We start from the raw sequence: 19,671 nt of genomic DNA, 5'->3' as shown, positions 1-19,671 counted from the left end.
CAGGTATAAAACACAACTTGAATAAAATCAGACAAGAGCTAAACCAAGTGGAAACAATTCACATTGCACTGTCTCACTCATAAGCATGTGAGTTAGGAGACCAGGAAATGACTAGGAAATGACAGCAAGTGCCTTCTAGTTGCACTTCATTGTCACAGGATGTAGGAGGCCATGAAAACAACTACGTCCCAACCCTGTTAATGCTCAATGAGAATGAATGGAAGTTTATCCCATCGAACACCTCTCCTGTAGGTTTCAGTTAGTATGTTACGGCTAGATTTAAAAATATTCAGGGGGTATCCATGTTAGTTTGTGTCAGCAAAAACAGAGGAGTCCTGTGGCAATTTGTTAATCTTTAAGGTGCCACAGGACTCCTCGTTTGTTTGGTTTTGTTTGTTTTTTTTTCCTTTGTTTTTTGTTTTTAAATCAAGGGAGATGATCATCTCTAAAAGTCAAAGCGCCTTCAAGCTATGGAACAGGCAAAGCCAAAGCAACAAGGCACATTCCCTGCATATAATAGTGCTAAGGAAGTAACTATTCATGCCTGATGCTTTGCCTCTTCCTGGCCCTGCTCCATCTCCACTTCACCTCTTCCTCCAAGCTCTGTCCCTGTTCCACCCTAACCCCACCTCTTCCTGCCCCCATTACACCCCTCCCCTGAAGCCCCTCTCCCCCAGCAATGGCACCTGGGAGATTACTGGGGAGCCTGGGATGGTGTGGCAGTAGAAGTCAGGCTCCCTGCATGCACTCCTGCAGTGGAAGCCGAGCACTCCAGCAGCCTGCTCCACTCTGCCAGCTCCCAGCTAGGCTGCTTCACTTTACCACTGTCTGGGCACTGGCAGAGTGGTGTGGGATACTGGGTCATGCCCCTTCCCACAGTAAGTGGGGGGGGGAATTCAACCCCTGCTACTGCCCTGCACCAAGCCCCACAGATAATCCCCTAGGCTGCCCTGGTTCCTAAGGGATAGTATCAATATGGGGGACCTTCCTGTCAACAGGCCAGTTGGGGTGGCAGCCCAGGTGGCTCTGTATACAGAGTATCATCTATCACTTATACTGTACTAATGCCTATCTGCTTTAACCGTGTCAGGCCGCCATTGTCTTAGGCACAAAATAAATACACATACAGGCTGGAATGGACCTTGAGAGACCATCAGATCCAGTCCTCTGCACTCACAGCAGGACCTATCACCATCCCTGACAAGATTGGTTTTATAATCTAACCCATGGGTGTCCAACCTTTTGGCTTGCCTGGGCCGCATTGAGTGAAGAAGAATTGTCTTGGGCCGCATATAAAATATAATATAGTTAATGTATATAAATCACATAATAATGTTAAAAGTTTACGATCTTGTGGGGCTGCATTACTAGCTGTCCAAGGCCGCATGCAGCCCGCGGGCTGGACACGTCTGAGCTAACCTGTTCCAGACCCTTGAAAGGCCCCTCAAGGGCTGAACTCACAAGCCTGAGTTTACAAGGCCAATGCTCTAACCACTGAGCTATCCCTCCCGCCAACAACTGAATGACAAAGTAACAAGGGTATGGCCTTTTTGGGTGGACTTTAAAAGTTAAAATGACACAGAGCGGACTCCTGGGAGAGTTCTGCTCCAAGGACAGTATCCTGCATTGGAAACCCTTAAGTCATCAGGACATCCAGACCTACGCACAAGTGACAACACAAAGTTATCACTAATGGGCCAGAAACGACCCCACCCGGTTGTACGCAAAATCTTGCTGTCTTCCTTTTCCTCTTGCTCCTTTCCATCATCCACTATTTTACTCCTGTTCCCCCTCCCCCAGCCCATTTCTACACAGGCCACTTCCTTTGGAAGTGGCATGCTAATACAGGGAGCGAAAGATGCTAATGAGGTGTGGATGCAAATTCCTCACGCCTCATTAGCATAACATCACATGATTTGGAGTCCGGAAGACCGTTCTTCTGGACTCCAAAACACCGCATAGGAGCATGGCCGCTGGGGGGGCTTCCGGAAGGAAGTCCTTCTTCTGGAGGCCCCTTCTTCTTGAAAATATTTGGGAAGAAGGGGCCTCTGGAAGGAGGACTTCCTTCCAGAAGCCCCTCCTGGGGCCCCGCTTCTACACAGCATTTTGGAGTCCGGAAGAACAGTCTTCCGGACTCCAAATCACGTGACGTTATGCTAATGAGGCGTGAGGAATTTGCATCCGCACCTCATTAGCATCTTTTGCTCCTTGTATTAGCATGTGTAGAAATGGCCTCTGTTTTTCACCTGATGCTGAGACCAGCTGCATTGCACAGCACCAGTATGATGCGACGAAACAGTTCATCCAGCTCTGTCTAGCCTGAGGAGGACGAGTAGAGGAGAGGTACATGACTAAACCACCCTGATGGTAGATGACTAAACAACCCAGACCAGGAAAGACAGAAATCCCAGGAACAGCTACAGTAGCTGATTTGCCAGCCCTTTGTATCTATCTATGGCCAAGCTCAACAAAAAACATATGTATTTCCTCTACCATTTTGTTATCCTCTCTTTTCCCCTTTCGACAATCTTGTCAAAAAACAGGAAAAGTAGTGACCCCACAGGGCAGGCCACATGAAATTCAACAAAACTAACCCTTTTTTCTCCACTAAAAAGGACTGCTTGACAGAATACAAAATAGCTGTTCTCTTTCTGAAAAAGGGCCTTAAATACATTTTAAACATCTTCCATAACCACTCGGTTTCAACGTGCTTTGTATTTTTTCTCTTACATACCCTAATCAATGATTTTGCAAACATTTGTGTTAATCCTCTAACACGCCTGCCATGGAATGGCTGATGTTCCTGTATTCCAAACTCCAAGTCACAGTTAACAGTTTAATGGTGTACAGGCCAGGATCATGCTATCATCTTTGACTCTAGACCCCTTTATTCCACTGAAATTAATACATCATATCCCAAGCCTGTTCCTCCACATTAGCTCCAAGTTAGAAGCAGGCCTAAAAATGTCACAATTACTAATGTAATAAAACTTCATTACAAATAAAGGCAAAGAGTTTGCTGTTGGCTGCAAACAGTCTGATTTCTCAATACACCACCTTCATCCCACAAAGCCCTTCCAACTAGGTACACAATATCCAAAAAGAGAAATGAGGTAGTATGCATGATACGTAACACTAATAGCATTAGAGAGACTACTGTAATGGAACTATGAGAACGAACGTTGCCAAATGCTACCAGACAGATGCATTGTGTATGGTGTGGATGGGGAGAGGGAAGAAAGAGCCAAGAATCAGTTTGGATGTGCTGAACAAGAGACTGAGAGAGAGAGAAAGGAGCTGTCAGAGATTATGAAATCAACCACACTGTAAAATACTCCTGTTAACAGCAGCGTAACATTTCCCAAGGCCCACTATTACACACTTCCTAGCAACAGGTGTTTAGAAGGTGGAGGAGGAAACATCTGCCCTTAAACACGTCATACTCATATGGTATTCAATATCCGACCACAATCTTTTCCAGCTATGGCTCTCACTCTGCCAAGGCTCAAAATGTACAAACAAGACCCAGAATGAGGGACACAATAATACCCAGGGGAGCTGGAAATCAGGTGGATTTAGTTTTTTTGTCATGTAAAAAGTACTCCTTAATTCAAGACACAATCTTCTGATGACCTGTTACAGTGCTCCCAATGTTCTGAATTTCCATAATTTTACGGATCAGGAATTTGGTGGAAAGACATACCAAAATTTACATTTGACTTTCTATATTTAAACAAGAACATAGCAGATTAACTATGATAAGAAATGCATATAAAATATCCCTCATTCATTTTATATAGTTATTAACCCTTTAGTAAGAACCAGGGGAGATTTATTTTGATAGTACATGTACTTTTGGAGATTTGTTTCTCCCACAAGATTTGAGTTACATGTTAAAGCAGCTATGAGTATCTTCTTGATCAGTGCTCGAGTTGTGACATTAGAGGCAACAGCCAATCGTGCAACTGACTAGTTTATATAATATTCCACTAGCTAAAAGTCTACAATCTTTGCCTTTTAACTTCTTTCACTTTATACTGTTCGTAGCTATTATATCTTCTGACATCAGAGTAACAGGAGATAGCTTATTAAATGCAATGAAAATTTGTTAAAGAGCATAAAATATGTAAAAATACAGACATACCTATGTACATGCATAAATAAATACAGAGATGTATACTTGCAAGCAAAGATTTACAGGTATCACTGAGCAGTGGAGTTGACATTTATTACAGTATAGTTAAGTGGAAAAAACAGGAAAAGGTGTATTCAGGTATGTCCAACATCACTACAGAAGTAAAAATAATGGTCACATGCAATAACACAGCAACTTCCTATGTATGATTGTCCCCTTCCATGAAATTTTAATTTCTGAGGCATTACAGCTTGAATGTGCACAACAATTTCAGCATTTTTTAATCTTAACAATAGTTAAAAATCATTAACTGCGCATTAGTTGACAATTATTTCTCAAGTAGGCGTGTACTGTATATGTTAGATGAGAATGAACTTGCATCAAGAAATTTAATTGTCATAATGCCAGTGTAAACTACATAACATTGATAATGCCCATCCTTCTAATTGTTCTGGATTCTATTTCAAGAGTAATCTTTGAACAAAGAGAAATGACATCCTGAGGTGCAAAATTCTTAAGCTTCCAACCACTCTGACCAAAAAGTTACATATTTAGTTCTTTACAAAGGAGTTAAAATTGCATAGTAAATTGCAAGTGTAGACATAAATTACTTACAGTATACTCCTGCAAAACAAGCAAACAATTGTGAACGCCAAATCAGTAGTTCATTTGAGAATGAGTACTTTGAGTGAACACCAGATTTCTTAAGAAGGTTCCTTAAGGGCTTGTCTACACTAGCCCCCTTCTTTGAAGGAGACGTGGTAATCAGCCCCAGCAGGCAATAGCAATGAGGTGCTGTGATGCGTATGCAGCACCTCATTAGGCTAATTCTCGCCACAGGAATTTCAAAGTTAACAAACGTTTTGGGAGTAAGGGCACTTTGAAGTTGCGCGGGTATTTCAACGTGCCCATGGCTACAAGGGTTGTAAGTGCTTCAAAGTTGCTAACTTGGAAGCTCCCACAGCGAGAATTAGCATAATGTGGTGCTGCATATGCATCATAGCAAATCATTGCTATTGGCCGCTCAAGCTGATTACCATGACCCCTTCAAAGAAAAAAAATATTCATGCTTCTCAAGTTTGAGTCGTTACACTTTTAAAAGTCTAATGCAATTAATATGTTAATTCTTTATATTACAATGGATTTGCTATAGCCACATGCAGCATAATATATTCTTGCTGTAAACAGGTGAGTTTACTCATAAAACAGCTGACGAAGTACTCCACTTGTACCAACCCTGTGTCATACAGATTTGTCTCATATTGAGACAAATAGTTCTTTGCTGTATTTTGTACAATTTCAGAGATACTAATTCCAGTATGTCACACAACAGTTAGCAACGAGAAGGAAGCTGTCCAAAGGAGACAAAGCTGTCCACAACCCCAATGTTCAGTTCAAAATTTCTAGCTCTGAATTTCAGTAAAATATTACTGATCTGATATTCATTTGATTTTGTCACTACTTCCATGTGGTGAGCACAGGCCTTCCTGACTCTCTTGTTCGATTTCCTTTTAATCCAATGGACTGCCCAGAACGGCTTCTCAAATCACGATCTGTTCCATCGCTGTGTGCCATCTCTTCATCATACCTAAAATATGATAATTTTTCAGTGTCTCAGTCTCCTAATCATTGGATAGCAGAGAACAAAAGAATGACCTTTCCTTCCTTTTTGTTTAACATCTATCATTCAGATTTTTGAAGTATGGATCCTATTCTATAAACACTCACATCACATGAACAGTTTATTTTAAGATGCAACTCTTCACATAAGTTATTCATGTAGGTAAGTCCTCACAGGATTGGACCCTATGCCAGTATAATAAAATGAACCCTAGTATATACTTCAATAACTATTTATGAAAAACAAGCACGTCAGCACACTTTTTATTGTAGCAAACAAAAATTGTTGTAGAGCTTGTGAAACTATTTTAGGCATGTACTTCTGCATTTCTTGTCTTATGTCATCTAATAGATTTGTGCATATATAGAAATATTAGCTTGCTGCTTATTAACATTACAATTCAGCATATGAAACACAGAAACAACTGGAGGATCAGAAAAAGCTAGATTAGGACACTAGTTAACTGAATTAAACAAGAAAAGTGGGGTGCTTAAATAGTCAAAATACAAGATTCAATCTATCAGCATCAGAAGTACAGCAGATCAGCGTAATGTATTCTTGATAATATATATTCTATAAAGCCTGCCATGGTGACAAGTACATCTTTAAATGCACACACTCAATGTGGGCCTGAAATAATCCTATCCAAAGGCAGAGTTTAAGTAAAAATATACAAATGTCAATAACCAAAATAGAAACAGCTACAATATTTTTCTATCAGAGGTTTCTATCTGTACCTATTAACACTAAATGCAGATCATCAGTGTTCATAACTATCACATAGCTAACCTTAATTATAAAGATATGCTCCAGTCTTGCAAAACACTTATGTGACTAAAGTCACACACGTTTGCATAATAGAGGCCTTAGATAAAGTAGACTGCATGAAATAGTGGGTCAGCTAACATACTGTACTATACTACTATTAATTCCTACCAGATGCTCATACCTTTAGCTTTTGAAGCAGGTTCCAAATGCAATAGAGAATTTGATTACATAGTCAGCATCTCCCCACATGCATAAACCCATCCCATACTAACCCCTTTACATATGTTACAATAGAGGAGCTCTTTTCTAACTTCTCTCTTCATCACACATTCATTATACCAAGTTAAAAAACACATACAATTCACTGTTTTAACACAATTGTTGGGTGACATTCCCACGAATTAAGAGGTTTTTTTAAATTATCTTAGGACATATAATGCATTTAACTGTTACCTAGAACTTAGTCTAAAACAAATGCCATATATTTGTTAGCTATATCTTTACGAACGAAATTAGTTTCACCATCCTATACCCCAAATAAATCAACCTTCTTTGCAAGTGAAGTGCAGAGGATCACTAGGAAGGGGACATCAAATACAACTAAAGACTGAGTCAGGAGTCTTAACCCCTGGAAGCAACTATTCCAGCCATAAACATGGTGATTAAGTAGCACTTTATGTTCTTTCTCCCCAGCTGGATGAGTTCCACCACACCTACATGATTCTAAACTAATTTCCTTTCTTAAGAAGATGATGATGTTCATGTTTATGTACGTCACTGCTAAAACTTACAAAATTTCATAATTTCCAAGAACTTCCTTTGGTGGAGATTTGTTCCATTTACAGTCTGGGATTTCACCATTAGGTACTGCAATATTAAGTGTGTCGTTAATAAGATTATATTTGAGGATACGATCATTGGCTGTACTGGAGGTAAGAGAAGGAGAAGCATTGACCTGTTAAAAAAAAAAAATTTCAGTTTCAGCAACTTCCATTGGACTGAGATACGGCTCTACATACAAAATATATAATGATAACGAATTTTACACTATAAGCTAATCAACACTTCAACACACAGGTTGAACCTCTCTAACCTGGAACTCTCTTGTCTGACATCATCTGTAATGTGGCATGATTTTAGTTACCCAGATGACAATTTATCATGGGCGTGGCCAAGTTTCTTGAGGTCCCATGAAGTTTGTTTACAGCCACCAGTTATGGCTCTCAGTGTTCTGTGCTGTTATTTAGCTGCAATTTATCCCTAAATGTCTTCTAAGAGCCCTCTAAGCAGTGGGAGTGTTGGTAGTGCTGCTAGACAATACTGACCTCCTGCAGTCCAGCAAATTCTCTTATCCAGCACTAGTCAGGTTCCCAGGGTACCGGACAAGAGAGGTTCAACCTACAGTGCCTTTTCTTTGAACTTTCATTACAAGGCAACAGCATGTTTTCTAAAGATTTTATTTTTAAGCATCATTAATTCTCTGTAGTGTGTGACTGTAGATTTTTGTTGGGAGCAGGTTCATGTATACTAATCAAGCAGCATCTGGAGAATCATACCTTTAGTTCACACCAAATAAAAATGTCTCGGAGGGGTAGCCATGTTAACTGTAGCTTCACAAAAACAAGCAGTCTTATAGCACCTTAAAGACTATCAATTTATTTATTAGGTAATGAGCTTTTGTGGGTAAGACCCACTTAATCAGAGTTGAAAAGGGAAAACTCCTCATGTGGAAAAGGGAAAACTCAAGATCAGGTATCCGAGAACAGATGTATACAATGAAAGGAAATGATGAGAAGGGTTGTTTATAAAATGTACATAACTTTACCTCAATAAGCCATGGTTTAAGCTTGTCATCAATGATAATGTCATATCCATAGCACTCAAAGCAGTGTTTATCATTATTCATTACAGGCTGAAAAAAGTTGAGAGGAAAGGTATGTTTATTAAAGATTTACTAAGTAACTTGAAAGACTGTACGTGATCGTATTTCTCTGCTATTATTTTTCTAGGTATCATGTACAAATGTAATAGCAATGGTCTATGGCAGTTTTCTTAGTACAAGGTTTCTGCTCTGTCTCCTCAATACAATATTTTACTTATATATGATTTTTTTTAAATAAAAATGTTGTCTTTCCAAACTATGACTAAGTATTATCATACTAACTAGTGAATAAACAGAATATATTTGACTACAGAGCTTTCATTCAGTTTCACCTGTGTATCCTACAACATCTGGTGAGTATAAAAACAAGAGTCTTAGGCTATGTCTACACTGGAGAGTTTTGTCGACAAAACTGTGGAGCGTCCATGTTCCCAAGATATTCTGTTGACAGTAAATCAACAGAATGCAGCACTTTTGTTGACAGCACTCTGCTGCTCCCCAATGGGTGTGTCTACACTAGCCGGCTACTTCGAAGTAGCTGGCACAACGTCGAAATAGCACGCGTCACGTCTACACGCGCCGTGTGCTATTTCGACTTTGAAATCGACATTAGGCGGTGAGACGTCGAAATCACTATTCCCATCCAAAGATGGGAATAGCGCCCTACTTCAACGTTCAATGTCGAAGTAGGGCATGTGTAGACAATCCGCGTCTTGCTGCTTCGAAATAGCGGGATCCTCCATGGCAGCCATCAGCTGAGGGGTTGAGAGATGCTCTGTCCAGCCCCTGCAGGCTGCTACGGTCACCGCATGCAGCAGCCCTTAGCCCAGGGCTTCTGGCTGCTGCTGCTGCAGCTGGGGGTCCATGCTGTGTGCACAGGGTCTGCAACCGGTTGTCGGCTCTGTGGATCTTGTGCTGTGCAGGGCAAGCGTGTCTGGGAAGGGCCCTTTAAGGGAGCGGCTTGGGGCTTTGCTGGCCCCTTATTTCAATGGGGAGAACTTGTGGGTGTGGACACTCCACATTTCCTTCCAGGGCGGCTCCTTTCGATGTTCCCCGTTGCTACTTCGACGTTGAACGTCGATGGCACCAGCCCTGGAGGACATGTAGAAGATACACGTCGAAGTAGCCTATTTCGATGTCCTTACTTCAAAATAAGCTACTTCGACATAGTGTGCTAGTGTAGACTTAGCCAATGAGGCAGAACCCCTCTGTCGACAGTCATCTGGACGTTCTGGCAGACCTTCTGTCGAAAGACAGGGATTCTGGAACACCAGGCAGCTCTGTCTGCTGTGCTTCCTATTAGCCATTTTGCCAGAGTGGTCGGGCAGTCCGGCCACACACTGTTGACAGAGCGGATCACTCTTTCAATCCGCATTGCTGTCTGGCTGCAATCTGTCGAAAGAAGTGTTGTCAGAAACTTCTGTCAATAGACCACTCTAGTGTAGACATAGCCTTAGTCTTTCACACCATAGCTGCGTCTACACGTGCACGCTACTTCGAAGTAGCGGCACCAACTTCGAAATAGCGCCCGTCGCGTCTACACGCGTCAGGCGCTATTTCGAAGTTAACTTCGACGTTAGGCGGCGAGACGTCGAAGTCGCTAACCTCATGAGGAGATAGGAATAGCGCCCTACTTCGACGTTCAACGTCGAAGTAGGGACCGTGTAGACGATCCGCGTCCCGCAACGTCGAAATTGCTGGGTCCTCCATGGCGGCCATCAGCTGGGGGGTTGAGAGAGGCTCTCTCTCCAGCCCCTGCGGGGCTCTATGGTCACCGTGGGCAGCAGCCCTTAGCCCAGGGCTTCTGGCTGCTTCTGCGGCAGCTGGGGATCTATGCTGCAGGCACAGGGTCTGCAACCAGTTGTCAGCTCTGTGTATCTTGTGTTGTTTAGTGCAACTGTGTCTGGGAGGGGCCCTTTAAGGGAGCGGCTGGCTGTTGAGTCCGCCCTGTGACCCTGTCTGCAGCTGTGCCTGGCATCCCTATTTCGATGTGTGCTACTTTGACGTGTAGACATTCCCTCGCTGCGCCTATTTCGATGTTGGGCTGAGCAACGTCGAAGTTGAACATCGACATTGCCGGCCCTGGCGGACGTGTAGACGTTATTCATCGAAATAGACTATTTCGATGTCGCAACATCAAAATAAGCTATTTCGATGTTGGCTGCACGTGTAGACGTAGCCCATATGTGAAATTAGAAATACTTATATTTTACATATGAAAAACACAATTTCACCTAATCAATAATACTTGCAGCTTCAAATTAAATGTGACTTATCCAAAGACACTTGTTTATTATAATCTTGTAACAATGCAGGAAAGTTGGAGTTTGACCCCATTTACTGACTATATCCTTGTATTTAAGATATTTTTATCACATCGTTATATTTAACTCAAGTCCACTATAGTCATGAAAACTAACAACAGACCAGGGATGGAGTAAGGCTGGGATGGATATTCTCAAGAGAATCTCATTGTGCAGCATCAGGCAATGACAAATGCCAGGGCACTTCTCCTGATCACCAAATCATTTAAAGCAGTGGTTCTCAACCTTCAGTATGTGAACCCCTGGGGATACACAGTGGATTTCCAGGGGATACATCAACCCCTCTAAGTATCTGCCTACTGTTATAATATTCTACATAAAAAGCACTAGCAAAGTCAGTACAAACTATAATTTCATACAATGACTTGTTTATACTGCACTGTGTACTATATACTGAAATAATCTCAGAGGTGTAGCCATGTTAGTCTGTAGCTTCACAAACAACAAGCAGTCCTGTAGCATCTTGGAGACTAACAAATTTAGCAGGTCATGAGCTTTTGTGGGTAAGTCAGTCTTACCCACAACAGCGATACACTGAAATATAAATACAATTTTATATTCCACTTGATTTATTGAGAATTATATGGTAAAAATTAAAAAATAAGCAATGTTTCACTAACACTGTGCAATGACACTTTTGTATGTTTGATTATCTAAGCAAATAGTTTTTAAGTGAAGTAAGCTTGGAGTACACAAAACAAACAAGACTCCTGAAAGGGATACAGCAGTGTGGAATCGTTAAGAACCACCAATTTAAAGGACTGTTCGGAACAGGTGAGTGGAGATGGTTTCCAAAAATTAATACTGAAGGCTGTTTCTACACATGCTACTTTCTTTGAAAGAGGCATGCTAATAAAACAGCCCAAAATATGCTAACGAAGTGCAGATGCAAATTCTCCACACCTCATTAACATAAGGTTACGTGATCTGAAGTCTGGAAGATGTTTTTCCAGACTCCAAAACGCCATTTAGAAGCGTGGCCCCCGGGGGGTCTTCCGGAAGGAAGTCCTCCTTTTGGAGGCCCCTTCTTCCCAAAAATTTTCAGGGAGAAGGGGCCTCCGGAAGAAGACCTCCCCTGGGGGCTGCGCTTCTAAACAGCGTTTTGGAGTCCAGAAGAACATCTGCTGGACTCCAAATCACATGACCTTATGCTAATGGGGCACAGGGAATTTGCATCCGTGCCTCATTAGCATATTTCAGACCGTTTATTAGCATGCCACTTTCAAAAAAAGTGGTATGTGCAGAAACGGCCAAAATGTTTTCTGTCTTGCAAAGCACAGGGGAAGGAAGAAAAAGCATTACTTCCATTAAGTTTACGATATGGAAAAAGGGATTGAAGCTATAGCACTTCCTCCTCTGTACGTTACTTTCCTTCCATACTTCACCATGTTTCTCTTCCGTTTTACAATTCTGTTAATACTGGGAGGAGCTGCCTTTTCTTCTTGCATCTAATCTGACATTTTGGGAAACTGCTATCTGTTAATGCCTGCAGAGACTATATACCGTATAAAGCTCTTGCAAACTACTCAGGAGACAATTTTATTACTACCAAAACACAATACGGATCTGGGCAGACGTGGGTAATTCACAAGTGCAGTACTAAGTGATTTGAAATGAGAGTAAAAGTTTGTGATGGTTTCAGCATCCAGACATTAATTTATTCATTTAATATACACACAAACAGCTTGCCCACCCAGTCAGGTTTCTCCATGTGCTCTCAGCTCATCAGAGGCACTGAGAAGTGAGTTTTTAAAGTTAACATGAAGGTAGGAAAGTAGTATAAGAATTCAAAACAACAATCCAGCAGCAGGAAATTAATTCGCTTCATTTTTTTCTTTACTGTAAACTTGTTTTCATGGCTATTGAAAGTCTGAAGCCATGAAGGTGGCACTGGGAGTATTCAAGTTACACTACTCACTGCAACGGCCTTCAGCGACTGCACAATTATCCAATGAATTTCATCAAACAGTTTGTTAGTGACCTCCTTTCCACGGGTACTTTCTAGATACAAGCGCAAGTTAGTCACTGTCCATTTCCCTCCATGGATATGATTGTAGTCATCCTAGAGAGATAAGGAGATAATTCAGTCTCCTCGAGTTTGCAGTCAGATATTGTATTCGCATCCATTCGAACTTAGACTTGTTTTTAAGCACAGATTTCTTTTTTTGAAAACAATTTTGACCGTGTGGCATTTTGCAGCATCTGTAAGGCTCCAATTTTTACTGTGCACTGTCCACTATGTAAGACAGAACACTTTTTAAAGCACTAATATGTAATTACACATCAAATCACAAAAAACAAGTGTTAATAACATGTCCTATTGTAATTACAACTATATAATAACAACAGTCAAACAAAAACTGCATTTTGACAGTTTAATAATGTAGGAGAAAACATAGGAAATGCAGTTTGAAAATGGAATGATGTGGAAATCAGATTTTCAAGACTGAAAGGAAAGGATCAGGTTTGAGGAAAGGGGAGTTATTTCTTTGGAGAGGAGAAACAGAAGAGTAAGTAATTTAACAATGATTAAATCTATGTTAATTTTTAAAATGTAGCATTGACAGCAAGTTTGAAAGTTTCTAAAATACATTAAATATGATGAGTCATTTCGACTGTAAGTAATCAATATTTTTCCCAGAAGGGGAAAAAATGATATAATAATATTCACTGGGAGATACCAGCCCCATTCTCAGTCAGGATCATAATGAAATAAGCACAGGTATATTTCTCAACACTGCATTGAAAATGATTTTAAACAATTTTAATTAAGTAAATCTAGTTATTACTAGAATATTAGACTGTACTGCAACTGTAAACAGAAAAGAGGGCTATCCTACAATTGTCATACATATTTATCCTTTTAGGAAGTAAATCTGTGAAGAGTTGAAATATACTGTTCTTGAAAAGCCACGAAAACAGAGGGTACTCTAGAGCTGGCATACACGCACTAAAATTAAGCTCCTGAGTAACTGTGACAGCCTATATCCCTATGTATGCCCTTTTTTTTCTTTTACAAAGCTCTAATGGATTTTGTACATACCTCGTGATGTATCATTTGAAAAATCAAAATTTGCTGATTATTGTCCTGATAAAATATGTGTGGGAACATTATATGTAAAAATGATAATATTCTACTGTATAATGTTACTGAGACCAGTGTTCCCTCTAATTTCTACGTCCATATATAGAATGACTTTTGTTACGTGCAACAATATGGAGGTGACACATCACACAACAAAAGTCATCCTGCACATGGTCAGTGTGTGACAGGGCTGGTGCCAAAGGGCTGTAGTGTGAGATAGGGCTCAGGGCTGGGGCAGACAGTTGAGTGCAGGGTCCAGAGCCCGCTTGGGGATACGAGCTCTGGGGTTGCACAAATATGAGGGATGCTTCCCTGGGGAGAGAAAACAGCCCCCACCAGCCTCTCTCACGTCAGCAGCTTGGGGCCGGGTGAGAGGCACCTCTCTACAGCTGCCACAGCTCCAGTGGACACAGCTGGAGGGAAGGGGATCTGTTTCTCAGCTGGGCAGCTCCAAGATAGGCTGGGCAGGGGGCCAGGAAAGGGGCATCTTTTCCACAACAGCAGCAGTTGTTCTTTGGCAGTTTCAGGTGGGGTGTGTGGCCAGAGAAGAGGCATGCTCCTCCAGCCCTAGCACTGAGCTGCTGCAGCTAGCAGAGACATCCCCTTCCCCAGAATGGCTTAGCTGCAGCCTGGGGGATCGGAGGGGGCAGATGGAAGGCTCCCCTCCCTTAGCTCTGGCATGGGACTGCTGCTGCTGGGAGTTGGGAGTGGGAGATACTTCTGCCCTAGCCATGGCAGCTCCATGGTGGGTCTGAGGGGTAGCTCCTGCATGAGACTTGTTAAACAGCTGTGCAGCAGGGCAGCCACACACCTTACAGAGAATTTAGATTGTGACATGTTCCAAGTTTAGAAAAGCAGGCACAAATCCAAATATCAACAAAACCAAATGGACTATAACCTGATTCAGTAGCCGTTCTTTGGCAGAAAAAAATAAAAAGACTATAAGCAAGAAATCTAAATTTCAGCACCGAAACTGCGGGAGGTTTTCATTCCCGCAAATGTTTGTTTCCTGAACCTCAGGTGGAAATGATATACAAAGAAAAAGAAGATGACAAGAAAAGGGAACATAGGCTCCCAAATACTCTCTGATTCTGCTCAGCATCAACACCACCCACCGGACAAGAAAATTAACATTGTATTAGCAGAGAGTGGTCTAACTAGTAAGACTGCTGAAGCATGTGGTGAGAGAAACTTTTATTTTCTTGTAACCAATTCTGGTTCTTATGCTTCATTACTTGTAATCACTTAAGGTTATTTTAGTGTTTTATCCAAAGCAGTGTGTGTTTGGCTTGAAGTGTCTGAGAAACATGTTTTGGAATATAAGATTTGTGCAAGCCATTTCTACTAAACAGAATGTTGGACTTTATATGAGCTTGTATTGTCCCATGCTCAGCAATACAAGATGCACATTTCTTGTGGGGGAAGGGTGGGACAATATGGGACTGAGAGTTTGCTGGTGCTGCCTTGAAGCGTAATTGATGAGTGGCTATAAGACCCATATAATACAGTGATTTACATAGTGCAAGCAGTAGCAGAACAGACAAGGAGTGGTTGTTCTCACAGCACAGCAGGGTAAAAAGCACCCTAGGCTGGAGAACTGAGGGAACACAGCTATCTATCAGTCCAGATTATACCCTGGGGAATATCATAACTGTCAGTGTATTTTTTTTAGCTTTATAAAGGCTCTTCTCAGAAAGTTTCCAAGTACATTATTGATGTTGTGAGGGTTCTAAATTATGAACTACAACATGCCTGGAAACAAAAATAAAACTTTAGAGGAACACTGAGTTTAACCATATGAGAACAAAGCAAGAGAAGTCTACTTATTTATTTATAGGCTTTTCTACAGTGCTTAATTTTGTAATGTCCAAGAACCTATGTAGAATGAAAGGATCTGAAATGTGAGTCTCACAATTTTCTCCATGATAAACTTTAAGATTCCAGATTACTGCTAGGGGATGTAACTTAAAGCTTCCACCCTGTTCAATTTACAGAATACCTCTCCTGGAAGTCAGAGCAGATGTGACTGGAAAGAGTGCTGCACATCAGGTGCTGGTTAACAAAAAACATAGTAGCAAATTGGACCACACTGTGTCTCCTGTATCTTCCACTATGAGAAATCTACAACCAATATTAGAAAGTTGGAGACAGAAGGAACAGCTGTTATATTGTTTACATTTTCCACACACACACACATATATATATATATATATATATATATATATATATATATATATATATATATATATATATATATATACACACACACACACACACATATATATATAGTGATTTAGACCTAAAGATCCAGGTGTTTATTCATTATTATTGAAGAATTTCTCTTTCAATGGGGTGGATAAAAATCGAAGATATAAAAATAAATTTAAAAAATGGATTTTTAATTTAAATTGTTTAATTTCTTTTAAAACCAATCAATAAAATACTAAATTTCTCAGTTAAAAGTAACAGTTACAACTAAATCTCATCACAAACATGCTACACACACAGACAGTCTCCTAAAATGAATTAATGACTCTAGTCTGTCCAGCACAACTACTAGCTCTTGCTTCTTGCAAGTTCTGGGCTTTCAATTTCTGTTTCTCAACAGACTAAAAAGGAACATTTGCAAAGTAAGAAACAAGCTGAACAGGGCTGTTTTTGTTTTATTTTCTGCATTTATTAGTTGGTAGTCTTGGGCCAAGCACAGCAGAGGAGCTAGTTAAGAAGACACTGCCTTAAAGACAGAAAGACAATATATAGGAAAGGATGGAGACAGCACAGAAAGGAACAGGGGACTGGACTGGAAAGAAAAAAGGGAAGCCATTATTCAGCACATATGCAGCTTTCGATATTCCCATTTACTTTTGCCACAGAAAAGCCTTCACAGCTTCTCGGTGTCAGAGAGACCCTAACTGGGCATATTTTGAAGAAATTTGTTCCGTGGGTAAAAATGGAAAATGTGTCAAGTGTAAACAGTACAAGAAAATCATGCAAGGCCTAGCTGCAAGGATGAAGCATTATAATGAAAACTACTTATTGGAAGAAAATAGTGTGGGTAAAGGTTGGTTAGTAATGTAAATACTTCACTTAGCAAGGCATCATTCCTCAATACGCTCTCTATGCCTTTTAGTAAAAGTGTGATTTGACAAGTCAATTCCTGAGCTGTTTTCTGTGTTGGATGTTGCTAGAAAAAAAGGTTTATCTTAGCTAATCCTTATGGCTTGTTTAATTAGTTAACTAGTTTTAGTACCTATCACTTAAGCATACAATACAGAAAACAGTAAGAGATTTCTAAAGTTGCCAGTTGTCACTGACTGTCATTTTCTTATTTTTATATTGCATAATATACATGCTGCTTATTTTGGAACATCATAGTCTATTACTCATTTTACATCAGCATAACTCAGCTCTTCCAAGGGAACCCCATTCTGTACTTGTTTTCTGAAACACACAGAAGCACCAGTGAACTCAAAAATTAATTGCACTCTAAGCACAGTCTTAGCTTTTTGGTAACTTGATTTCAACCAACTATTTAACTCAATCCACCTTGCCTTCCACTTTGCTTCTATTGTTTTGTTTCACTTTCTTGATCTTAATTAAAATTAGACTATAAACTTTTTGATGGACTATGTCTTCCCATGTGTTTGCAATACACACAATGCGAACAGACCACAATCTAATTTGGGAGCGTTGAGCACTACTAAAATACTAATGAATAATTTAATTTCTCTAGACTTGAAATAAGATATCAAAAGGTAACCCATGACCATAATCTCATGGTTATTTGAAAACTCATAAAAGTTTATACAAGAAGCAAGAATCTTGTTCTAGCATTTTACCTACTGATTAAAATTGTTTCTACAGCTGCAGTTTTTTCATGTAGCAGAAGAACAAATATGGACTTGTCTATTGGCCCTCAGGAGTGGATGGGGGTGCTTCTTACAGGCTCTGCTCACTCTTTTCAGGAAGAACCCAAAAATGACAGTAATTCCCAGGGACCCTTTTAGCACTTTCCACAAAGACCCACTACTCTACAGATACGTCTACACTACAGATATCTTTCAAAAGAAGCCCTTCTGGAAGATCTCTTTCAAAAGACCTTCTTTCAAAAGAGTGCACCCACACTCAGAAAAGCAGATCAAAAGATTGATCTGCTCTTTCGAAACAGAGTATCCATGCAGCCCCTGCTCTTTAGAAAAAATGGACCGGGGTCAAAAAATTAGGCCCTATGAGGACTGCTCTTTCAAAAGAAGGGCCCTGTGGAGCATCTACACATTTTCTTTCAAAACAAGGTGTTCTTCCTGAAATGGGAAAGGAAGAGTGATTTCACAAGGAGTGCCGCATTCTTTCGATTTACTTTCAAAAGAATGCTTTTCGTGTGTGGACACTCCATGGGATCTCTCAAAAGAGCCCCTTTCTTTCAAAACATCTTTCAAAAGAACTTGCTAGTCTAGTGTAAAGTATGCTGTATTCTTTCTAAGATGAAACAAGTGTGTTTTAACTACTATTATCCATTCCTCTGTCATTACTAGGCTGCATTATTCTACTGTCCATTACCTGGAAAAGAGCTAATCTTGAAAATAATACAGTCCAGCTCATGGAGAACACAACCTGCTTGCTAAGTGTGACAATATACCTAAAATCTACACTCCAGTCTCAACTCCATCAGCTGGTTCACTGCCAGGTATAATGCAGAGTGTCAGTTATACATAAAAGTCTAAATAGGTTTGGACCCTGCTAACTCCAAGACCAATTCTCCTTGGCTCCTTTTCCAAAGGACCCTGGCAACTTCGAAATCCCTTTATTCCTAACAGCAGATAAGAATAAGGGGATTTCGAAGTTGCCAGGGTCCATTCAAAAAGGAGCCCCATCTGGACGAGCCGTGCACCTGCGAGCCGCGTCAATTTCGAAGTGCCACAGCCACTGGCATTCTAATGCGGTGCTGAATATGTATTTCAGTGCTTCATTAGTAAACTTCAAAATGGCCATTTGCATGGCCATTTTGAAGTTTTGGGCTAGTGTAGACACGGCCCTTGTGTTCCATCTTATCACTTATCTGGCTGAAATGTTTTTGAGAACTAAATTCTCAGATGACAAGTAATGTTAAAGTATCAGGGAAAAAGAGTATTCCTTGGTGAGTGATCTTAGCTTTCAAATTTACTCCTGCTTATAGCCACTTAAGCAGGAATTAAACAATGTTTAAGATTATTATGATTATAATTATTGTATTCCCAATAGGGGAATAATATATATTATTTCCCAGAGGAGAACAATAATATAATTTCAAGCCCTGTTGTACTATGCACTGTACAAATACAACAAAAGATAGATCTTGCCCTAAAAACTTAGGATTTAAAATACCAGTTGAACCTCTCGAGTCCAGCACACTCTTGTCCAGCAACATCCGTGGTCTGGACTGATTTTAGTTAGCATGATGTCCTCTAATCATGGATGTGGCCAAGTTTTCCATGGTCCCATAAAATTTGTTTACAACCACCAGGTCCAGCTCTCAGTGTTCTGTGCTCCTATTTAGCTCTAATTTACCCCTAAATGTCTTCTAAGAACCCAGTAAGCAGTGGAAATGTTGTAATGCTGCTAGACAACTTTGATCTCCCAGGGTTTGGCAAATTCTCTTGTTCAGCGGCTGTCTGGTCCCAAGGGTGCTGGACTAGAAAGGTCAACCTATACTATATTTAAACTATTTTAAGACACTATCAAAAATCTAAACTTCAAAATGCTCAGGTACAATCAAGTATTATTAGTTGGGGGAGAGGATGAGGTACAAAGCTGTACATTCATCTGTAGCCACATTTATTGCCTCTTAAAATGCTAGTGCTTAGGTACAGATGTATAAAT

The 19,671-nt window shown here is 40.4% G+C and overlaps 1 protein-coding gene across 5 annotated transcripts in view; it reads right to left on the bottom strand.

Moving 5' to 3' along the window:
- Positions 1–2,174: 2,174 nt before the first annotated feature.
- The window catches only part of TTLL1 (TTL family tubulin polyglutamylase complex subunit L1), a 58,811-nt gene continuing 41,314 nt past the window's right edge, over positions 2,175–19,671 (bottom strand). For all 5 annotated transcript variants that reach the window (XM_075003864.1, XM_075003856.1, XM_075003883.1 and 2 more), the window contains 4 exons: positions 12,649–12,792; positions 8,350–8,436; positions 7,316–7,479; positions 2,175–5,723 (listed from right to left, as the gene is read on the bottom strand). In XM_075003864.1, the coding sequence (XP_074859965.1) occupies positions 5,594–5,723; positions 7,316–7,479; positions 8,350–8,436; positions 12,649–12,792 (525 nt within the window). In that variant the 3' untranslated portion in view covers positions 2,175–5,593. The remainder of the gene's footprint in view (positions 5,724–7,315; positions 7,480–8,349; positions 8,437–12,648; positions 12,793–19,671) is intronic.

This window comes from Carettochelys insculpta, chromosome 1, assembly GCF_033958435.1.
Source record: "Carettochelys insculpta isolate YL-2023 chromosome 1, ASM3395843v1, whole genome shotgun sequence".
NCBI lineage: Eukaryota > Metazoa > Chordata > Testudines > Carettochelyidae > Carettochelys > Carettochelys insculpta.
The sequence above is the reverse complement of the archived record's forward strand: the minus strand, read 5'-3'. Positions and strand labels throughout refer to the sequence as shown.